Below are 23611 nucleotides of genomic sequence, written 5' to 3'. Positions count from 1 at the left end.
GCTAAATAAATGGCATGGTCATGACAAATAACAATCTTGTGCTAAATGGAATATAAAATAATAAAAATCCATTTATTCAAGACGACATGGAAAAATTACTCCATAATGGTCAAAACAGTCGACTTCACCTTTACTGTCACACCTCCCGAACGATATTTTATGACACCTAAATCGGACATATGTAATTTCCCTTCCCCGGCTTCGGAGAATGTAAACAGACCAGAAGGAGTGACAGCTAGCCGACATGCTAACCCGAACCGAGGGACGTTTCAAAGTCTTCGAAGTGGAAAATCACACATAACTAGCCTGGATTATTTGACATGACGACCCGGTTGTCGAGTTTCTTTGTGGATCGGCAAACCGCCCGGTGGAGAGCAATTTACAGTTCGTTCCCTGGAGGAGGGTGGCTGGAGTTGTTGTGCAGCTAACATGCTAACAGCTAACTGCTAATGAGCATGAGGATAGCTTTTTACATGCCTATCAATGATCAAACGTAAGTAGTCCTTTATTTAAAGGAATTTTATAGTGTTTACTTTGTAATCACTGTATTCGTATTTGACATAATATAAAACAAGATGTTTACTCACTTCCTTGTAAGTCCAATGGTCCCACAGTAAATATCCACGGTGAATGGGAACCTTTTGAAACTCCAAAAAGGCGCAGACGCCTCTCCCGCATACAGAATGATTTTTCTGCAGCCGTTTGGCTGGCGTGATGCAAAAAATAAAAGTACTAATCCGCAAAATCAGCTGAATCCTTCGTCCTCATACACAACAGTACACTGTATAGTGAAGAGAACGTCTTCTACCGTACACGTCACAGCGCCCTCCTCCTCAATGAGAGACCGAAGCCGGAAATCACTCATTTTCATGGCGCGGGATTCAAAAAACTAAATAAATATAGCGATCGCTTCCACACACATCCAAGCGGTCCATATCATTCAGGGGCATAAAATACCGCGTGTATTATGAAATAAACATGCTTTTTCGTGTCACAGGCACTTTAAGTTTACAGTCATAGTTGAAATCCAATGTACAATTTATCATTCCGACAGTGACAATGACAGTGTGATGGCGTGCGAGTGGCCCAAAACTAGCCAGGCCGATAAGCGAGTGGGCGTGCAGGGTAGAGGGGGGGAGGAGGGGGGTTATGCCATTTTAGCGGCACGCAGACGTTTAATTTAAAAAAATTTTTAAATTAATTTATTTATTTATTTTAAGTGTTTTTAGTGTTCAAGTAAAGTACGCGGTGGCATGCCTGCACAGTCGGCCAGCACACAAATACGCAAAAAAACCAAAAAGCCCAGTCAAAAGGGGCATTTTGGGCATGTGCGGCCAAAGGGGCAGGTGCTCAAGCACCGTCCGCCCCCCCCTCTGCACGTGCCTGGTTCTATTGCTATCTCACAGCCCCTTAGTATTACAATACCCTTTAAAACAATATCTCCATTCTTGGCATGACTGTATCGATAACTTTTGGTATGCAAAGTATCACGATATATCACCATTTCGATATTTTGTTACACCCGTATTGGTCAGTCAAGAACTTACCAGTCCTGGTTCTCGATCCAAACACTCAGATGGTGTCGGATATGCCGGGGGAATCGCTTTTCATACAAGCGGCTCACTTCGGCCTGGAAGGCCGCGTCCAACCTGCAGAGCTCCTGCCACTGAGCCATCTTGACGCCCACTCATCTATCCACAGTAACACCTAGAACTGCAATCACAGGTAAATGAGGAGAATTTTTAGGAGACATATCATGACACTTTGTCTTTATAATAAGTGCCTATCTGCAGTGATTGTTCAATCATCCAGTCTGTGAAGTATTATTATTAGAGCTGTCCCGACTAGTCGATGTTGTCGACGTCATCGATGACGTAAATGCGTCAACGGGCAAAACATACTGTCGACGGGTAATGACGGTTTAAAAAAAAAAAAATTACATGCGGATAAAGTTTAGAATGGCGGGCGCTCGCGATGCAAGCGGTTGTTGCTGGCACCCCCAAGGGGGCCGCTGTTATTTCAATGTGACCGGCAATGTCAGATTGAGCAAAGAGGAAGAAAGTGTGCGAGCGAGAGAGAGGGAGGGAGATCGGTGAGTTGGGAAAGCGCTCGGGTAGCGCGGAGTTCAGTGGCTGCCTCCCCCACGTTTTTGTTTTGGTCAATAAAAGTATCCATAAAGAGCCATCCGACGCCTCTCGGTGTTTTTATGCACGCCGCCGCCTTCCTGAGGAGGAAATCAAACGAACCCAGACAAAGCGACAACAACGAGCCAAGTGAATCGCCAGTTCACTCTTCAATACGGCGAGGAGTTGAAAACACCGCCAATTACCAAAAAGGGCAGAATTGGTGACACGTGAGAGTGGCATAAAGCCAATAAAGCAGACCAGAATAGCCAGAGCCTGGAATTATTTCAAGGAAAATATGGAGGGTGCCAACGTGTGTACTCTTTGCTAAACTGAGCTCGCATACCACAGTAGCACATCGGCTATGAACGAACACTTGAAGCGCCGTCACCAAAGTATAATTTTCGAAGACAACAAGAAACAACAAGCTAGCGGATTGTAAGTCAATACAACTTTATAACGATTTTTTTTAAAAATTGAAGTTACCTTTATGTGCGTCGTATCAACGTGCATTTTTATTTAATAAAATAATTGATATATATACAGTATATTATATAATAATTCGGGCTGTCAAAATTATCGCGTTAACGGGTGTTAATTAATTTTTTAAATTAATCACGTTAAAATTGACGCAATTAACGCATGCACTGAATGAGCCGCTCTCGCATTGCCTCATACAGATTTCAATGAGGCCGTTTAAGGACATTAAGAGTGAAGAGAATGCCACCGGCCGCTTGGTGGCAGCGCAGCGCTGTTCCATACTAATGTTATTCCTTCTAATAGTGGGAGAATTAGTAGTTGTGAGACGTTTATGCTGTTGCTTTGTACTCCACACATATTTCGGTAAGTTTGCTTTCTTTTAGTGGCAATTATGTGTCTCTTGTTGTATTTTGGGTAAGATATGCACAGAGATATATCTGTTATAAAGGTGAGTGGACACAGGCGTTCTTTGGGCTGCGCCGTTTATTGGCATACGCTTCTGCAACTACTTCACAACAAACAGAAGTATCATTTAGTGAAAGCACAACAAAAATAATATTGCTATCTCTCAAAAAAATAATGTTCACAAAAAGAAAAGCACTTCAGTCTGTAGTAATGAGGCCCTATTCTCACACAGCTAAACAACAATGCAAAGTGAACTGTCATTACTCAGAGTTTGGTCACTCAATTCTTATTATTGTTATTTTTATTCTTATTATTATTATATTAACTCTACTTTTGATTGAAAATTGTACAAATTTTATTAAAACGAAAATATGAAGCGGGGTTTTAATATAAAATTACTATAACTTGTAACTATAACATCTATCTTCTATGAACTACAAGTCTTACTCTCCATGGATCACTTAAATAGAAAGAATGTTAATAATGCCATTTGTGGATTTATTGTTATAATAAACAAATACAGCACTTATGTACAGTATGTTGTATATATATATATATATATCCATCTTGTGTCTTATCTTTCCATTCCAACAATAATTTACAGAAAAATATGGCATACTTTAGAGATGGTTTGAATTGCGATTAATTGCGATTAATTACGATTAATTAATTTTTAAGCTGTAATTAACTCGATTAAAAATTTTAATAGTTTGACACCCCTAATAATATTTTTTGTTTTGTTTTAATTATTATTAAATTTATTAGGATCATGGAAGCTCCCACTTGGGGAAAATATATACATATATCCTGTATATACATAATATAATAAAAATATATATGGAAACAGCACTGGCCTGCTTACTGTAATCCATGACTGCACTAATGTTAATTACTTTATATTATAAAGTATCTTTGTGTGTATATATATAGTAGTATATTATATTTAAATTAATTGATTAATACAATATATTTATTTTTTGTTACTGTAAGGATGTGTGCCTCTCATTCAAAATAATTGTGGTAATATTTCAGTGTGCCCTATCTATTTTCAGGTTAAAACAAACAAAAGTTGAACAGTTTTCCCCCCTCCCCGAAAATGCGGAATGCACACCAGAAAAAGCATCTCAACTCACACAAAGTATTCTGAAAATGGTTGCAATTCATTTTAACATTTAGAACAATATAGACAATGACATACCACAAAAAGAGTAAGAATTGTTTTGACTCCTGTTAAAGAGGTGAAGTCTCAGTGTTTCCGTTTACTTTTTTTTTCGCACTAGTTAATGCCAGCAGCATTTGACCTCATTGTTTGTGTTCTAATATTGATATTTGTTATTTATTTATACGTTAATAAAGAATTTAGGTGTTCCAAAATGTTTTTTGTGAATTAATAAGCTTCAACAACAACAAAAATTCATTAAAGAAGTTAAAAAAAAATATATACATATATATACATATATATATATATATATATTAAGCCTGAACGATATATCGTTTAAACATCGCCATCGCGATGTACGTGTGCGCGATAGTCCCATCGCAAGCACGTGCGATAGTTTTTCTTTTTTTTTGATCCACATACGCCTCACTTTCTGGTCTGCGCACAGCCTCCTACCCTCCCTCTCCAAGCCTTTTGATCCTCTCAGTCACTGCGGCACAACGATGGCTTTGATCTGGCCAAAGAAGCAGACTTCACACAGGCATCTGTCAATCATCGTTTAACTTGTTAAACAGTTGCAAGGAAGCCGCATTGGAATGAATGTGTGTACTGTAGGGACGTTGGAGACATTTAAATGCCAGAAGTGATCATGAGGAGTTTGAAATTTCTACATGTCACTTCAACGGTCACAGCTAAAGTAGATAAACAGAAGCATTTAATAAAGCCAAGCATTTATCTGCGACAGTACTTTATTCTTGTTCAAAAATGATTTGGTTGGACAGTTATGTTTAAAACTTATCATAATTATGACATTTGAAGTGCTTAAAAACCATTTATTTATATACATTTTTTAAATCACTTTGGGGGGAAAAGTGAGAAAAAAACATGTCTTATATGTATCTCTTTCCAATGCTAAATGTGAATAAATACATTGGGCACAAAAAACAAACAAAAAATTAAAATAAAAAAATGGGGGGGGGGGGGGGGGGCGCTACTTCGCGGTTTTTCACTTATCGCGGCGGGTTCTGGTCCCCATTTACCGCGAAAAACAAGGGATGACTGTACACTGTAGTGATGGTGAGTCATCTAAAGTCTTTCCAAACAGCTATTTAAGTCATCTTGTGAAAATTTCTTGAAAAAATATATATACTAGGCAGAGGTTGCGCGAGACATTTTCGTTGTCTGTCATTTTGACTGACAGGGTCATAAAAATCCGGTCATAGTCTATTTTTACCGGTCACTTAAATTTTTAAAATGATAATGATGACATATTCAATAGTATTTAGTTTTCATTCATTTTTAATTAATATTGTAACGCTTGCTTGGCAGCGAAAAATTAGACACGGGAGTCGTGGTATTTTTCTCCCTTTTTACTCTGCTTACCGCCAACAACTCCGCCCCCAAAGAAAAAGAGGCAACGATATAGACCCCAATCACCAACGTCACACAATGATCTTAATTGTGGTTGTCAGCTCAAAATCTTCTAAATATATATTAAATGCATCTTACCAGATATAAAATGACTACTACATAGTCTGTGGTGATCGTTTGGTGCCCCGATTTCTTGTCGAATTACAGCAGTCCATCTCGCTCTCATCCTCCCGGGTCTCCCAGAATACGGTAGAACTTCAAGTCTCTGCGTCTATCTTTTCTGTTACAGCAACCAACCGCCACACACGCCTTCACCATTTTGATTATTAATATTAACGAGCAGAAAAACACGCCGTAATAGGAGGCATGTACGTAGCGGTAATGTGTAAACATGAACAGCTGACACACAATATGGCGGCTCCAGTCAGGGGGGCGGAGTTGTGGCGTCATGTGATTGGGCGGCAATCTTGTCCATCAATTGGATGACGCGCTGGCACACCGGGTGCACCAATAAGAACCTCGCGTTGATGTGTCAATCACGGTGCCGCCGCCAGACCCCGGTGACGCTACAATATTCTGACAGAAGAGCCAACGACGTCATGCATTAAGAGAGACAATAGCTAATTAATATGCTAACTTGCCACCCTGTGGTCTGGGGTGTGAATTGCAACCTGTCAAAATGACGGACGACGTCAGTTTTTTCCATCACCGTTTTAAAAAACCGGTCAACGACGGAAAATATCCGGTTAACGCGACCCCTGATACTAGGGCTGCAGCTATCGAATATTTTAGTTATCGAGTAATCGACTGAAAATTCTATCGATTAATCAAGTAATCGGATAAAACAAATATATTTTTTTAGGTGAAGAGCAATTTAGGGCTGCAGCTATCGAATATTTTAGTAATCGAGTAATCGACTGAAAATTCTATCGATTAATCGAGTCATCGGATAAAACAAATATATTTTTAGGTGAAGAGCAATTATACATATACATGAGAAAACAAGACATTTTATGTAATCTTGAACCATTTTCAGTCAATCAATGTCTTTATTTTCGATGTATATTGTTGAAAACAGCCAACAATTGCATCTCAGATGTAACTAGAATAAAAAAAAAAGACTAATTCACTGCTTTCACTCAAAAAACTTTTAGATCTTATTAATATATATATATATATATATATATATATATATATATTACCTAAAAATGCCATTACGCTTGATAACACACATCACTTAAAAGTTAGGATTTTTCCCCCACGTGTTTCAATTGAATTTCTCTTTGTGTCAAGCCATTTTTAAGTTCTAGTTAAGTTTTAAGTTAGTCTAAACTGTAAGTCCTGATAGGATTTTGAGTTTTTGCAGTGTTCAAAATAAATGTATGATACAGGCTGTATTGGAGCACATTAGGGACCAGTGCTACTTGGTGTTTTATCCAGCAATGACTACTGAGCTAAAATTGATAGTTAGCATGATTAAGTTTTTATTTTACACCCTCATCACTCCACAATGCTATGTTATGTTAAAGCCTGTATGTAAGACACGTTAGCCACGCATCGACAGTGGTCATAATTAATTGAAACCTAGCCCTCCGCAGGGCTAACGTTCCGTGAGCTAGTAGCGACAGTAACGTTAATCTTATTTATTAGCGCTTAGCGCTCTTTATTAGCGCTTAGCGCTCTACTGCTTTAAGATGGCGGCTGTTTAATAACGCTGCCCAGACGCGACCGAGTCGGTCATTGCACATCTAGTTCAACATACATGTGATCTCTATGAGACTTATCAGACGCTACCTGTACCAACGTAGCATCGTGCGGGCTAGTATTTAGCAACGTCGGCGTCGTTCGTGGCGGCTGTCGGCTGCAGTAAGTTTGTTTTTTTTCCTTCTTCCTCTCCGCACGTGACAGCGCGTTGTCCCGCATTAAAAGTAGTCCGAGCAAAACGTGATGCTTAGAGCTGTCAAAATAAACGATTACTCGAGGTGAATAAAATTACTCGGATGAGTTTTTAAACTCGAGTTACTCGAGTTGCTCGAGTACTCGTTTCAGCTCTAATATATACATTTTTTTTTAATATCGCAATATATCGCAAACCCCCCAAAAAATCGCAGCAATAGTTTTTTCCCATATCGTTCAGGCCTAATATATATGTGTATATATATATATATATATATATATATATATATATATATATATATATATATATTAGATTAGTCGACTAATCGTAAAAATAGTCGGCTGACTAATCGGGAGGAAAGTAGTCGTTTGGGACAGCCCTAATTATTATTATTAATGACTACTAGTATTGTCAATGTTAATAATGTGGAGTTTGAGTTTATGTACTTTTAAAAGGCAAGGCCCAGTGAAGGTATTTTGGCAAGGTGGAAGAGGATAATCATGGCCAATAATTTGGAAATGATATGTAATTGGTGTGTATCCGGACAGAGTTAAACTCGATAGACACCACAGTTCTGTTGTTTAAATGTGAACAGTTATCCAAACAGTTGCTTCATTTTTCAGGAAATTAGCAAACATTTTTTTTCTTGTTCAATTGCTGTTGTAACAAAATTGACAGCAACAGAGAAAAATTACTTATAACCTGCGTTTCATTTCCGATATTTTCATGAGAGTGGCGCGTTGTTTTACTCAAAGAACGATGAGGCCAAGTTTCCGTGTTTCCGTAAAAAAAAAAAAAAAAAAAAAAAAAAGTGAACAATACTTACTGCGTTTCTAAAGTTATCAGTCTACGAGGCGACGTTCGGATTTCGTCTAGGTCCAGAATGCGGCTGGTGCTTCTGAGTCACGTGATTCCCTCAAAACGACTTCTCTCCTTCCTTTCGAGAGGAGTCTGGCTGCAGCCCGCCTCTCTCAGTACCCTGCGCCGCTCTTCTCAGTACCCATCCCGCAGACAGGAAATGACGCAATACCGCAGCTCTCAATCCCCTCAGACCGGAAATGTCGTCAACCCTTGCGACGAAAACAAGTTACGTTATTTCACCTCTCGCGAAGAAAACACGGTAAGTGGCCGCATTGAAAAAAAGTTTTTAAAAGCGTATGCATGTTTAAAAATGTTAAATAGTTAAACAACACTTGCGGTGAAAATATGAAGTGTTTATTCTGAGTTGAAAAGACCGTACTTATATCTAGTATTCTTAATGTAATTTAAATAATGTCTTCCTTTACTAACTGCATGTGACTTTGCTCTACTTATATTGTTTAATACGTACTGATGAATTCAGCAGCGAATTGGCTAATGCTGCTAATGCTTTTTACATTTTTTTCCCCTCAATGAACAGTCTTCTTTGTGTAGTTTTCATTATATTGCACTCTTATTTTTCATTATGTACATGCCTGCAATTCGCAGCTCGCTGTTTTTGTTGTTGTATGGTATTGTTGTTTTACCTTCATTTGTTTTGTCTGGTCCTTTGTAGTTTGAATGTTGTCACATGATCCAAATAGGACAAGGTTGTAATTTTTTCTTGATATTGTTACTCTGCTTAGCTATATATTTTTTCATTATTATTATTTTTTTTTTACTAGCTCCTTGATCACCACCCCATTGGGAAGAAACTAAATCACGACCCCCAAATGGTAGTCTTCCCATGCAGATACAGGGATGTCACAGAGATCCAAATGGAAGTAAGTAGCATAAGTAGTAATGTACTTTAGATTTTGGACTGTGCTGAACACTTTTTTTTGATAGACATCGAACACTGTAAAACCCACTGTGCAGACAGGACCAATGGTGACAATATAAGACCATGCCGAGCTTCGTGGACGGTTCAAACTCATCCTGCCCAGGAACGGCTGGTATGTTTTTATGTCTGAGACAAATGTTGTGCTCAGTGGAAATCTGGATAGGCTTATTATTCCTTATATTAGTTAACAATTGGACATAATTGATTATTTACTCTTTGTTTATTTAACCAATCAACATTCTCATTAGCTTATGCAAATCTTGAATATAAAGAGGCCAGAAATGGTGTTGATTGTCTAAAAAAAGAAAGTTTGATTGACACGTGCTGACTTTTGGAACGTTGGCCTGAACAATGAAATGGAATCAACTGTGAATTTTGAGGATTTAGTTTCTCTAAAGAACATAATGTCACTTGTACAATTAAGTAAAATGTAACTTTTTGTGTTTGTTTTTTGCAGATATGAAATGCATATTTATAACTTGTCTAACAAGTAGCTCATTCAAAGGTATCAAAAAGTATTTTTTGGCGTGTGTAGGGTATTTTAACTATGTAGCCTACAGAATGCTTGTATGGGCTCATGTAGGTGTCTGCGTACGTTTGTATTTATATAACATATGTCCGTGTGTATAGATTATGTATTTTTCAGGGAAGGACCATATTTGTGGCTGACCCCTATGTTGTTGCAACATGGTGAAAGCCTACAGGATGTGACCCACACATGCATTTGCCTGTAAGGCTGATTAGTAACAACTACAACTTGGAGCATTGGTTCATTTTCAAAGAACAGTCAAATCATAACAAATTAAATGATCCAAATTCCAATTATTTGTGGGAAGAAAAACAGATCCAATCATGAGATCAGGGAACTATTGTTATCTCTAATGAAATTCAGTATCCATTCATATTGGCATGGCGTTTCCATGATGATCCAGAATAGCCTTGTTTGGTTTTGAAGGTATGTTCCAGTCGATCCTTTTATGTTGCCCCTTCAGTTAAAGCAGAATTGCACTCCAGATGATTCATCCAATCATTTGAAGCAAATTTCTAAAATGCCACTCTAAAATTGCGAATGTTTTGTTTCAAGGGCGTTGGCCCGGTCTCAACATTGGTAGGGACGAATATAATGCAAGTAAGGTTGCTCAAAAGTTGGTGGGGACAACTTTAGCATCCTGAAAAGTTGGTCGTGTTATGTCCCTACCGTCCCTATGCAAACCTACGCCCTTGTTTTGTTTGCATGAATCATTTAAACCTGACTGGTTGGTGTTCTTATGCATGGAAACACGTTTGTAATTGTTTAACTACTGTATTTAATATGAACCTATATTTTCAATTGCAGAAAACGTTGACAGTCAATCAACAGGGGGACATGGAAAGAGAGGATTGGAAGTGAAATAGAGGTATTTGTAAAAGTGTGTATATTCATTGATTCAAAACTTGAAGGAAGTGACTCGGTTAAATTCTTACGTTAGGGTTTTCCGGGACAGCCATAGGGGAAGGACTGTGGCATCTTCATGTTGATGGTAGGTGAGTTTAACTGTCCAATTTTGTCCTCTGTGATATTTGTATTCATTTATCCATTTGTAGTATGCTCTTTGCACTGTTCTGGATGCTCTCTTTGAGTTTAACCATTGTAAAATGAAGTTCACCGAATCATTCAAATTGGGCTACAAAATATCCTTGTCGTTATTCTTTATTTACACTTGTTTTTAATTTTTGTTAGACTGATATGCCAACTCTGAGGAAGTGGTGGTGTATATTGATAGCGGACAATTTCAAACTTGGGTGCATGGTAAGTCTTTGAAACTGTTGATATGGCATTCATAGGAAAGTAGGTGCACAGCACCTTAATTCTTTGTTGGAAAATGTGGAATACTTATTTTTGTATTTTTTCAACTTATGTGAGCCACAGGAAAGAGTTTGCCCATTGGACAGATGAGGCAAAAGCATTACTGCAGGGTGAAGTGCCACCAGTCTATCAGTTACAGAAGTGAAATTTGAATATAATTGCTGAGGTCAGCTTTTAAAGACTTTTTAGTGTCCATTACTCTGACGCACTTTTGAACATGCCCCCCTTTATTCACTGATTTATTTTAGGAAGAGGTGCAACCACAGCTCCTTCAAGTTAGTGTTGGCCCACTCCAAAAAGATATGGCGGGAAAAAATGGTAAGATTGTTTATATACCTAGTTTAATGCAATGCCTGAAAAGAAAAATCAAGTATAAAATTAACAAAGCATCATTTTTATTTTACTTATGTAATATTCAAATAGCTCTTTTCTTTCTCTTTTCCAATGAACAGTTTTGGTAAAAGGATTGTGCAAGACAGCACAAAAGCCTCGGACAGGGCTAGGGGGAAAAAAAAAAAATAAATGCAGTAGGAGTTCCCAAGCATCCTGCAGATGGAAGAGGATGAGCACGAACTACAATGTCTTGGAGCCATTCAAGTTCTGTTTCAACCATCTGGAAGATGGATTTACCTTTTTTGAGGAGATTGTTGACTAAAGAAAATATCTATTCTCTCAATAATAATAAAAAATAATAAAACTAAAAAAATAAAGTTTACCACATCAGAACTGGTTGTATTGAGTTCATTTTTCTACACTTATGAATTAGTTTTTTTTTTTTTTTCTTTTATCTCAGATGTTAGTTGTAGGTAGTTTTAATTACCTGTGATGAAGGCGGGAGTGCTTGCCGAAAAATGTCAGGTAATTAAAACAACCTACAACTATTGTCTGGGATAAAAGAAAAAAAAACAACTAACACATGACAACTTTTGTCATTTCTGTTTGAAATAAAGTTGGCTTTCCTGGAGCAGAAAGTTTAATATAGTTTCTGACTTAGTTAATTAGGATCTTCACCCACATGAATGAATTTAAGTAGCAAAATGAAAGACAAAATTGGTTTGGTTGCAACATTGAGAGAATATTACGTTTTTGATACATTAAATTGTAATGAAGCTATACTAATGTGTCCGTTCATAAAAATGTAAGGATGACAGCAATTTTGTAATAATTCTCAATTGGAGTATATTTTACAATTGACAAACTAAAGTACACACTGTGATAGGTCACAGGCGATCTTTCAGTCACTAATTAAACCTTTATTGCAGTAGTGTGTATTTTAATTTTGATGTACTGTAACCGTGTTTTTCATTTTGGTAAAATCAGCAGGCTTTAACAAACTGACCGCGCTTAAAGAGTTAATCTCCCGATTTCACCAAATCAATTTAAGGAGCATATAAATAAATTATTATTTAAATAATAATGAGTGATGCTGAAACCGAAAATAAAAGACGTGCGAAAAGAAAAGTAAACTAGTATTTACGTTCGAATGGACGCTAACTATTACGATAAAACCGGAAGCTCGGAGCTCCAGCGCAGCTTCATGTTGTCATTTCCGGTCTGAGAGCTGCGATATTGCGTCACTTCCTGTCTGCGGGATGGGTACTGAGACGAGCGGCGCAGGGTACTGAGAGAGGCGGGCTGCAGCCAGACTCTCTTGCTCCTCCCCTTTGGCTTCTTCGAACACATATATGAGCCTAGATGCGCGCTGTAAGCCAAAAGGAACAGGTCTCGTCTTTTGTCGGCCATTTTGCGTCGGGGCCATTCGCTGACCATGACATTGCAGTCAATGGAGCGTGTACTTTGATATAGTTGAATTTTCAAAACGGCTTAATTTATCATGAATGGCAGAGACTCAGTAAATTTATTTCATGCTGGAAAATAAACGTTTTTTTTTGCACCCCCTTCAATTCTGTCAGATAAAGCACAGTTTCTCCCAGAAAATGATTGAATTACTAATGCTGTGGTAGTAGTAGCTTCACTTATTTTGCTTGCAATGAACTCAAACGAGAATGTTTTTTGTTTTTTTTAAATCATTATCATTTTACCCAAAATTCCAAAAATGGGCCACACAAAAGTATTGGCACCCTTTGAAAAATCATATGATGCTTCTCTAATTTGTGTAATTAACAGCACCTGTTACTTACCTGTGGCACATAGCAGGTGGTGGCAATAACTAAATCACACGTGCAGCAAGTTAAAATGGATTAAAGTCGACTCAACCTCTGTCCTGTGTCCTTGTGACGGCCCTGGCCGTCTAATAGTTAATTTTCTGAGATTCTTCCAGTCAGCTGATCGTCGCCTCCTCCAGCTGGCTGCTTCCCCTCCCACTGTGACGACAGCTGATCGACGCAGGACGGACCGACGACGTCACCGCCGCTGATTGGCCACGGAAAAAGGCGCCAAGCTTCTCAAACCTGCCGCTGTCAACGTTCTATGAGGTCGCATTTGACAGCATTCTGCCGCGGTCCTCCTCGCCAGCTCTTTGCTCGCCATTCACGCTCGTTTGCATTTGATCGCTAGTCTGATACACTCCCGCTTTTTCGGTGAGGTCTTTTGTGTTTATTTGTTATTGGATCGTTTTTGTTCACCACTGTAAATAAGAGCACTGAAGCAAGTAAGGGTAAGTCGCCATTTCTGTTCAACCCGTTTTCTCCTGTTTTGTATAGAGTAGGAAGATAGGTTAGAAGCTGTCTTTTCTTTGTTCCTTTTACATGATCAGGGTTTAGTTAGCGGGTGGGGTTTAAGTGTAGCTCCTTTTGTTTGTTGTTTTGGCCTGGGCTTACCCTGAAGTCACGCTTCGCCGGCATTCTGTATATATTAATTGCGAGTTTGATTGTTCTGTAAATAAATTTGTGTCCACTCGTACATTTGTGTGGCTTGTTTTATGTTACACCCTTCGCGAGCCATCTTTGGCACGTAACAGTCCTTGTGTGTACAACATTGAGCATGGAGAAAATAAAGACCAAAGAAATGTCTGAGGACTTCCATCCATCCATCCATTGTCTTCCGCTTGCTCCGGGGTCGGGTCGCGGGTGCAGCAGCTTTAGCAGGGAAGCCCAAACTTCCCTCTCCCCAGCCACTTCAACCAGCTCCTCCGGCAGGATCCCAAGGTGTTCCCAGGCCAGCCAAGAGACATACTCTCTCCAGCGTGTCCTGGGTCTTCCCCAGGGCCTCCCGCCAGTGTGACATGCCCGGAATACGAGAAGCAAAATTGTGAGAAAGCATGGGCAATCTCAAGGCAACAAGTCCATCTACAAAGACCGGAATGTTCCTGTGTCTACCGTGCGCAGTGTCATCAATAAGTGTAAAGCCCATGGCACTGTGGCTAACCTCCCTAGATGTGGACAGAAAAGGAAAATTGACAAGAGATTTCAAGATTGTGCGAATGGTGGATAAACAACCTCGACTAACATCCAATCAAGTTCAAGTTGTCCTGCAGTCTGAGGGTATAACAGTGTCAACCCGTACTACCCGTTAGCGTCTGAATGAAAAGGGACTCTATGGTAGGATACCCAGGAACACCCCACTTCTGACCCAGAGACACAAAAAAGCCAGGCTGGAGTTTGCCAAAACTTACCTGAAATAGCCAAAAACGTTTTGGAAGAATGTTCTCTGGTCAGATGAGACAAAAGTAGAGCTTTTTGGGAAAAGGCATCATCATAGAGTTTACAGGAAAAAAACAAAAACGAGGCCTTCAAAGAAATGAACACGGTCCCCGCAGTCAAAAATGGCTTTGCTGCCTCTGGCACTGGACTGCTTGACTGTGTGCATGGTATTATGACTAAGGGTTCCAACTAGAGATGTCCCGATCGATCGGGTCCGATCACTTCGTTTTCAAAGTATCGGAATCTGCAAAAAAATATCGGCCATGCCTTTTTTTAATATATATATATTTTAATGAAATCGTTTTCTAATAGTATTTAATGTTACAGACAAATAATATGTTACACTCATCCAGAGTCTTTAGTTTAGCCATAAAGTAAACATCTCTAGTTGGAACCCTTAGTCAATTTTGAAACCGTAGCCCCAGTTTAAAACCTCAATTTGGCATTTAACACTAGCTTAAAACCCTAATCATAGTTTTATTCGGTACCTTGGAAGCTGAACCCTATTTTCAAACCCTTCAATTTATTTCATGCTACGTCTTGTCTTCCTGTATCTCAGTTCATTCAACGCCAACGTCTTAAATTTTCATTTGTCGTCAGTGCTTGTCAGCTAACTCTAGCTACTCAAGTCTGTTCTAGGTGTGCCTTTTGGTTTTGTCACTTTGCTGGAATGTGGTATGTGTTTGTGTCGCGCCTCATTCAACCATGATACATTTTTATTCCAGATTACATTCTGTATGCACTGTTTTTGCATTTATTCAACACAACAAAGAGTTAAAATAAAAGGCAAGAATACAAAAACTAAGTAGAACATGACTGCTGTTTGGTGTTGTAGTTGGGTGGCATCTTGTTTGTTAAATTGACTCCTTTTTTAGTCTGAGTGTAGAGAGTTAATCTGAAAAATAAAGAAAAACATCACATTTAGCGTGACCAATAAACGGAAAGAGTACGTCCAATTGGACAAAATGAGACTTAAGTGTGTTGAAGCTCACAGCACGGAAGCACATCATCCATGTCGCAGCATAGAGTCTTGTTGAGCATGTCAAACGCTCCTGGCGTCATTGGGGGCTCGGGCGAATCACAAGTAGGCGATGGGGGGCTCGCACTTGAGCTACTGCAGAAGACAGAAGGATTGGGGAGAACTATTTTATCGTTGTAATTGAGACTAACTGGCACATTTTGGGCATTGAAAATGAGGGTTCTTAAAGCAGAAATGTGAAGTAATTTCATAATATGCCAAATAGGGTCACAATTAAAGTAATTAAACATTGTCCAACAAATAAAGCATGAAAAAATAATTTATATGTTGTATATTTGACAAATTAATCGCGTTTCCGAAGTTCGAGCTTGAAAGGGGACGAACCCGGAAGTGACACGCCACACCAGGAACAGCGATGGCAGCTCCATACATACGGCCGCCATACAAAGCCCTTCAAACAATGATTCAAACAGCGATATAAGCGATAGATCGAGCACAAGGGAGGAGATCCAAGTTTTTGAAGAGTTGGAGGAAGAAGGGGAGCTTGGAATTTTATGTTGAACCTAACATGTATTAGCCAGACGCTAATCAGGATGCAAACAATGTGCCTAGACTACCTGACATGGAATGGATACAAGACCCATCGAGATTACAAGATTGGTAAAATACAGGCTGTTATTATTTGAAGATGCAGGCATTTACACGTAATTTTATGTTTTGTCTATCTGATGACATTGTTAAAAAAAACAATAATCAGACTTCATGTTCATTTTGGCAGATCCGGCAGCTCTCGTGCATATAAAATAATATAAAAACGTTGGGGGGAAAGAAGGAGATGAGTCGTTGATGGCTTTCTCCACTTTATTGTGGCAACAATAAGAAAACAAAATAATAGCGGACTGCCGCCACATTCGACAGCGAAGTTTTGCTTCTCGCTGATCTCCTCCTCGCCTCCTACTACTCCAGCGTCTCTTAAACGGATCGTGCATAGTGTCTTGTCATGAGCTTTTTGTTTACAAATGTATCGAACAAACGACGTGCTGACAACTTTGTTTTTTTATTAACACATGGAGCTAAGGGCCCAAATACACCAGATGCATGATCGTTGCGGTTCTGGTCCGTTCCCATTATATCCTATTGTTCAACGTATAGCCGCGTCAGTGCTCCGGATTGCCTGCGGACTATCTCCGGTGTGCCGCAGCCCACCGGATGGTATAGGCTATTTTCTATTTTTGCCGGACACGCATCCGACAAAATGGGCGGAGCTGGGCCTGGACGTAACAGCCCAGTTGCTTATTCACGGTTTAAACACCAGCAAACATGGACGAAAAACGTTTCATCATGGAGGTGGAAAGTCACAAAGTGATATACGATGCAGCAAATCGTTATTATAAGGACAGCATTAAAAGGGAAGCTGCAAGGTGTCCTATTATGTGTGTTTTTCTGGCAATGATATCAAACACACCACGTGCTGACAACTTTGAGAGAGAAAAAAAAAAAAGCAGCATATCTGGAAATTGGCTCCACTGCAGAAATTCTCGTGCCCGGCGCACACACAATGTCGGTTTGTATACAGAGTCGAGGGGGAAAAGTACGAAAGAGAATAAAGAGACACCCTCAAGTTTCGACCTGGTGGTCTATTCAAGACGTTTCTCTTTCTTTCCTACATTTTACTTGACTTTTCATAGTAAACCCAACAGTTTGCGCTGGGCACAGGAATCTGCAGTGTTGAGACACCAATTCCAAGTACGCAGTTTTTTAGTTCATGTAGTATATAATTCGCTATCCATTTTATAAATATTACAGATTATTTGACAGTTGTTTATCACAGCTCTATCAGATGTAATGTGCCATAAAATCTAAATGTGCACAAAGATATAAACCCACCGACACAACAAACGGCAAAATAGGGCCCCGCCCCCCTACCCCCCACACATGGAGCCCTGATCTCAACATGATGCAGTCAATCTGGAATTAAGAGACAGACATAACTAAAATACCAATATGCAAATTAAGAAAAAATGTGCTCTCTCTCTCTCTCTCTCTGCTTCTCTGATGAGTAAAGACTCCGTGTGTTTTTCATTGTTTTAAATGGCACATTATAGCGCGCGATCACGCGAGCGCTCAAGAGGGAACGGAGTTGGCGGACAGCAGCCGGTATGATTTGCCTGTTTTTGACGTACTGCGTGCCACGCAGTCAACACTGAGCCGGACCGGAACCGCAACGATCATGCATCTGGTGTATTTGGGCCCTAACAGTACAACACAGCTCGAGGCTCTCGGGAGGAAGTGGCGTCTAATGGCGTGAGGAAATGTAGTTTTTTCACGCAAGCGAACAGTTTACAAAGCACCACTTCAGTGTTGTCCCGAGACTACATTTCCCATGATTCACTGCGTGACCTGCGCGCTCGCTGATTCGCTGCCAGACTTTAAAAGCAACACGCTTGTTGTTGTCACCTGTCAGCGGCTCTCGTACGCAAAACACAAACGAGAAAGCTATCAAGCGATCACCGTTAAAGAAATGCCGAACCGTACAAATGCAATGCAATGCATGAAGCATAAAGGTGGAAATACATAATAGAAATACAAATAAATGTGCACAAACTCACCGGCGTGTGTGTCTCTTACGGCAACGTGACCGCGAATTACCGCGACGCCGACCCGCTTATATGCACATCCACACCCCTTTCCTGATTGACAGTGGATTAACCCTTTCGGACAAGATCGTAGATGACGCACAATTTAAACACGCTTAACCTAGCGAACGCAACCACAACTATCATCGGGGATTGCCACGAGTTAACTTTCGGCTAACGTCGCTAGCTTATACTGTTCATTCCGCAACAGTTGGCAGCTCTGCTTTGACAAAGTCATCAGTCATTTATCCATAAATTACACTTACTTTTTGGCAAATCCTTGATCATAAGCAGACCGGTTAAGGAAGCAGGCATCTTGAAAGTGTTTGCAGCAGAGGACACTACTCGATGATGGCGTGAAATTCCTTCGCTTCGTGCGAACGAAAGATGTCCATTTACGCGCCCTGCTATCCTTTGGCCACTCATACAACTTTTCGTTTGAGTGAGAACAAAACATCGCCACACACTGCCGTGGCATCTTACCAAGAAGCAATGCAACAAACAATACTGTTCTATGGCGGATTTCCCTCGCACTTCCCGGTGTGACGTAATTTCCGAAGATTTCCGAAGATTGCCGAAGAAAAGCATTTTCGTTGTCAAGGGCATTGCTATGGGTTAAACAAAGAATCTGGAAGGGTTGCGTTAAAAAAAATAACGAAACTATGCTTATAACTGTTTAGCCATTGATATTATTCAATGGCCAACCTTACTCCACATTTCCGCTTTAAAATCTCCGACCAAATTAAAGATGTGCGAATTCTGTGTTTGTAGCGCCATGATATGGACTCTGACAAACGAAGATTGAACTGTGGAAACGTAATAAGCGGAGTTTAAGGGGGGGAGCCCCCCCCAGTGGCCGAAAAGTGCCATTGCATATAATTGACTTTCCTATAGACCCTACCCACCGACGTCACAAAATCACGTGCTCGCTGTATGGTTCCGCCCACTTGTCCGTCATTTTATGTCTGTATTATCAATGGTCTCAATTGATTGAGCAATTTATAATGCATTTCATGGAAGACCCGGTGCTTTCGGATGCCATAAACTCACTTGATGCGTTGCATAAAAGGCATTATGTGGAAAAGCTTCAGTTTATCCATTCGCCAGATCCATATTTGATGCCTAAATCGATGTTTTTCGACCCGCTGTCTCCGCCGTATTTGCCTGACATCTGCTAGCTACCCTGAACTGTACAACTATCTTGTCCACACAAAATCAGCCTATTCTCACGAAAGTTTGAAAAACTTTAAGAGCTTGGAGGCTTATAAATACTTCGTTGCTGGTTGGGTGAAACAGGTCCTCGTCCACGAAAATTCGGCAGGAATCTATCTTGTGCTTGGAAAGGTGAGTTACGAAATTTTCAATTCAAAATCTTTTGTTATTACTAACATCCACTGTCAAGTCTAATGTATTTCATGTCGTTTGTCAATGGAGTTAGGGCTTTTAATGTTTATATGGTTTAGCGATAGCACTCTCACTACATACATACGTGTATGTTGTCGGCGATTAGCCTAGCAATGATCTTAATTGTGGTTGTCAGCCCAAAACCCTCTAAATATATATTAAATGCATCTTACCAGATATAAAATGACTACTACATAATCTGTGGTAATCGTTTGGAGCCCAGTTTTCTCGTCGAATTGCAGCAGCCCATCTCGCTCTCTTCTCTCCGGGTCTCTCGGAATCCGGTAGAACTTCAAGTCTCTCCGTCTTCTCCGTCTATCTTCTCTGTTATTGCAACCGACCGCCACACACGCCTTCACCATTTTGATTATTAATGTTAACGAGCACAAAAACACGTCGTAAATAGGAGGAATGTACGTAGCCGTAACAGGGAAACATGATGTGTTGACGGACAATTGGGCGGCACCAGTCAGGAGGAAGGAGTTGTGACGTCACGTGGGTAGGGTCTATATACAGTACATAAAAGTTGTAAAGCAAGACAACAAAAATGAATGAAATGAACAAAAAAAAAAAAAAGATTTTTTTTTTTTAATAATGGGTCAATATTTTTTTAACAGATCATGTGACTAGCACCTTAGAGGGTCATTTGCTTTGCATATTATTAAAAAAAAAATAGGGGAGGGCAAATTTATTTTTCAAATGATTTTTTTCTTTGATTGAAAATATACTGTATATATTTTAATACTTTTTGGGGAATTGAATGAATTAGACACAAATGCCCTACCCATAATATGGCCCAAAAACAAAAATTATTGCTGATATCAAATAAAACTTTTTAAATTAAAAATTAAGTGTTCAAATGCAAATTTTTGAGTCCCAAATATTTTTTCGCATTCAAAAACTTTTTTTCTATGATTGAAATTTTTCTTTTTTTTTTTTATTGAAGTGATTTTTATAAAATAAAAATAAAAAAATAAAATATATTTTTTTGTATGAAACAACTTATTTTTTTGATTGAATATTAAACACACAAATGTCCTTGCTAAAATGTGGCCCAAACGCAAAACAACATTACTTCAATCAAGAAAGTTAATTCAATCAAAAAAAATAAATAAATAAAATATTTGACTCCTATCCCCCCAAAAAATTCTAAGAAAAATAGCTTTCGAATGCATTTCTTTGAGTTTCAAATTTATTTTTGCATTCAAACACATTTTTTTGATTGAAGTGACTTTTTTTGAAAATATAAATTTTGATTGAAGCAACTTTTTTTTTGGATCGAATAATAAAGACTCAAATCTACTTCCATATGGCTCTGCCCAGGGGATACAATTTTTGACTGAGGTAACTACATTGGCACGGCATCGGCGGGCGCACCATATTCAATGAATGATGATCTTGGCGAAAAGTATAGCTGTCCTGCCAGCAGCCTGATTTAAAATTACCCTCAAGAATGATGGGAAACACAAAAAACGCACATTTTCAACTTATTATTATAAATATTCTTGTAAGTTAATTTTATTGTTGACACTGCGTTTCGGGGTCATCAACATGTTGTCCCCCCCGGCCCCAAAAGTCAAACTCCACCTATGACTGTCTGCGACAAACTTTGTTCCTACGTCACATGAGACTAGTGCTGCAACGAATAATCGATTAACTCAAGTAATTCGATTAGAAAAACGATTCGAAATAAATTTTGCTGCTTCGAGTATTTGCTTATTTAAAGTGGCGTTGTAATGGTTTGTTCCTAAAGTGTTTGCATTTAGTTTTATTGATTTGGGTGGATACACTGCCCTTTAGTGGCAACAGTGAATATGATATAACTCATTTCACGTGGCTGTATCCAGATGCTCCCTGTTAAGACCAACATTAGCTAAGTTAGATCCTAATTTATTTATTTATTTTTTTACCATTTGCGGCTCAGCTCAGGTATTTTAATTTTTCAAGTTCCTTATCCAATTATTTGAACTAATTAGTTCGTTGATTAATCGACTACTAAAGTAATCGATAAAGTTGCACCGATACCAGTATCGGCAGGGGCGCCGATCCGGCCCGAATTGGTGGTATCGGTATCGACGAGTACCAACATTTAGGGCGCCGATACCATTTACTGGCATCAATTGAAAGCAAATATACTGTCCTCCCCACATGAGCGAACTTCCCAAATTATTACCTTTGTATGTCTTTGACTCGAAATTACCACACGAAAGTTACACCTTCGTCTTCAATATTGCGGATGAACACTACAACGAATATCCGCGATGTTGAGCTGCTCATTTAACATGGTATTCATAAACGATTAGCATGCGTAAGCTAACGCTAGCTGTTTTAGCGCCGATGGGATCAGAAAGGTTAAGACCGTGGGAGACTCAGCAAACTCATGGTTTCATGATGAACAATGAGTGGCAAATTAAGAGCGCCGTACTTCAAACTCGTCCTGTTTATGAAAGTCGATTGTAATATGTTGGTGTTGTGCAGTAATGAGCAGAAGTGACTTCTGTGGCCAGAAAACACTCAAGCGGCGCAGCGCGCACACTAGATATAATCAAATAACAATCTAGATGTCCAATGTTAGATCCCATGCCAACTCTCGCGCGCACACAGTAGATATCATCAAATAGCAATCTAGATGTCCTACATTAGATCCCATGCCATTAGCTGCGTGAGCCCAGAGCGACGCGTAGTCCATAGACTACAATGATTAAATAGAAACCGCCATGACTGAATGGAAGTTAAGCAGGCCAAATCAATCCATACCAGTGACTATAGATAATGCTGCAAATACTGTTAATTCAGTATATGTTACAGATGGACTCGGACCACAAATAGGATGTTTAAATATAGCTGCTAAGAGAGCTGCAGCAATCAACAGTGTGACCCACTTTACAAACAGTAAAAATTGTTCTCAGCACTTATATACAAATTTTTTCTTCAGATCAGTAAGAAGTAAGCACATATATATTATGCACTAAAATGCTTGTTTATATGATGGCACTGTTATTTTTGCTTGTTAGCAAAAAAATAAATCAATTTAAAAAAATAAAATAATAAAAACAGTTGTATTTTCTCTTTCAGAGCATTAAATGCATTGAATTGTATCGAAAATCGTACCGAACCGTGACTTAACTGTAACGTTGCATCCGTTATACGCACACACATATAAATATATATACAGTGATACCTCAGCTCACGAACATAATTGGTTCCCAGAAAGTGTGTGTAAGGCGAAAAGTTCGTCTTCCGAACATTTATTTCCCATAAGAAACGATTAAAATGAGAATAATCCGTTCCCAGGTCCCCATAAAACATAATTTTCTACTAAATAAGCCTTAAAACTACACAAAAATATACCTTATTTTATGTATAATAAATGTGCTATTGTATTATAATTAAAGAAATAAACTGTACTGTAGAATAAAGTCGTTTTATTTACCTTTGTGATGGTAGTTGATGGCTTGATGGAATGGAGTGGGAGGAGGAGGGAGGGAGGGAGTTACTGTTTGGAAGGAGAGTGTTACCGGCAAAGTGCGCAGTTAGCGTAGACTCCAGCGCTGTGTCCCACATATGCTTTTGGTTGTTAATAAAAGTGCCCACAAAAAGCCATCCGACGCCTCTGGGTGTTTGTATGCACGCCGCCACCTTTCTGGAGAGGAAATCGGGCGAACCGAAGACAAGCGACGACAACGAGCCAACGTGACTCGCCGGTCCACTTCTCACTACGGTGGGAAGCTGAAAGCACCGCCAATTACCAGTCGAGGGCGAATTGGTAACACGAGTCACCTTCCATAATGACTGTAGGTAACTCTTTTTCGGTCCCATAATAGCAAAAGTACACTCAATATGGTCCAAAATGTCTATCAAACACAAACCACGTCCGCACTCAACGAAAGGGAGGGGACGAACTGGGA

At 39.3% G+C, this 23611-nt stretch overlaps 2 protein-coding genes and 1 long non-coding RNA gene across 10 annotated transcripts in view; 1 reads left to right on the top strand and 2 right to left on the bottom strand.

Moving 5' to 3' along the window:
* LOC130926552 (signal transducer and activator of transcription 1-alpha/beta-like) overlaps positions 1-8385 on the bottom strand; it is a 52525-nt gene extending 44140 nt beyond the window's left edge. The window contains exons 1-2 of the mRNA XM_057851489.1: positions 8262-8385; positions 1548-1713 (exon numbers count right to left, since the gene is read on the bottom strand). Of these exons, the coding sequence (XP_057707472.1) occupies positions 1548-1675 (128 nt within the window). The 5' untranslated portion in view covers positions 1676-1713; positions 8262-8385. The remainder of the gene's footprint in view (positions 1-1547; positions 1714-8261) is intronic.
* Positions 8386-8416: 31 nt separating this feature from the next.
* On the top strand, positions 8417-11869 carry LOC130926564 (uncharacterized). Of its 7 annotated transcripts, XR_009066246.1 has the most exons (10): positions 8462-8555; positions 8970-9003; positions 9079-9177; positions 9242-9348; positions 10573-10633; positions 10706-10756; positions 10957-11025; positions 11140-11248; positions 11331-11400; positions 11535-11865. It is a non-coding gene; the product is annotated as an uncharacterized LOC130926564 (long non-coding RNA). The 7 variants fall into 7 exon arrangements; XR_009066247.1 differs by lacking the exon at positions 8970-9003 and having other exon boundaries at positions 8417-8555; positions 11535-11864; XR_009066248.1 differs by lacking the exon at positions 8462-8555 and having other exon boundaries at positions 8569-9003; positions 10706-10760; positions 11535-11869.
* Positions 11870-15160: 3291 nt separating this feature from the next.
* Positions 15161-23611, bottom strand: part of stat4 (signal transducer and activator of transcription 4) — a 43888-nt gene continuing 35437 nt past the window's right edge. Inside the window, exons 22-23 of one of the 2 annotated variants that reach the window (XM_057852668.1) lie at positions 15677-15798; positions 15161-15579 (exon numbers count right to left, since the gene is read on the bottom strand). In XM_057852668.1, coding sequence (XP_057708651.1) covers positions 15575-15579; positions 15677-15798 — 127 coding nt within the window. In that variant the 3' untranslated portion in view covers positions 15161-15574. The remainder of the gene's footprint in view (positions 15580-15676; positions 15799-23611) is intronic. The other variant, XM_057852667.1, reaches the window with a different exon arrangement.

Source organism: Corythoichthys intestinalis, chromosome 12 (assembly GCF_030265065.1).
Source record: "Corythoichthys intestinalis isolate RoL2023-P3 chromosome 12, ASM3026506v1, whole genome shotgun sequence".
Lineage (NCBI taxonomy): Eukaryota > Metazoa > Chordata > Actinopteri > Syngnathiformes > Syngnathidae > Corythoichthys > Corythoichthys intestinalis.
Note: the sequence above shows the minus strand (reverse complement) of the source record. Positions and strands in the feature narration are given on the sequence as shown.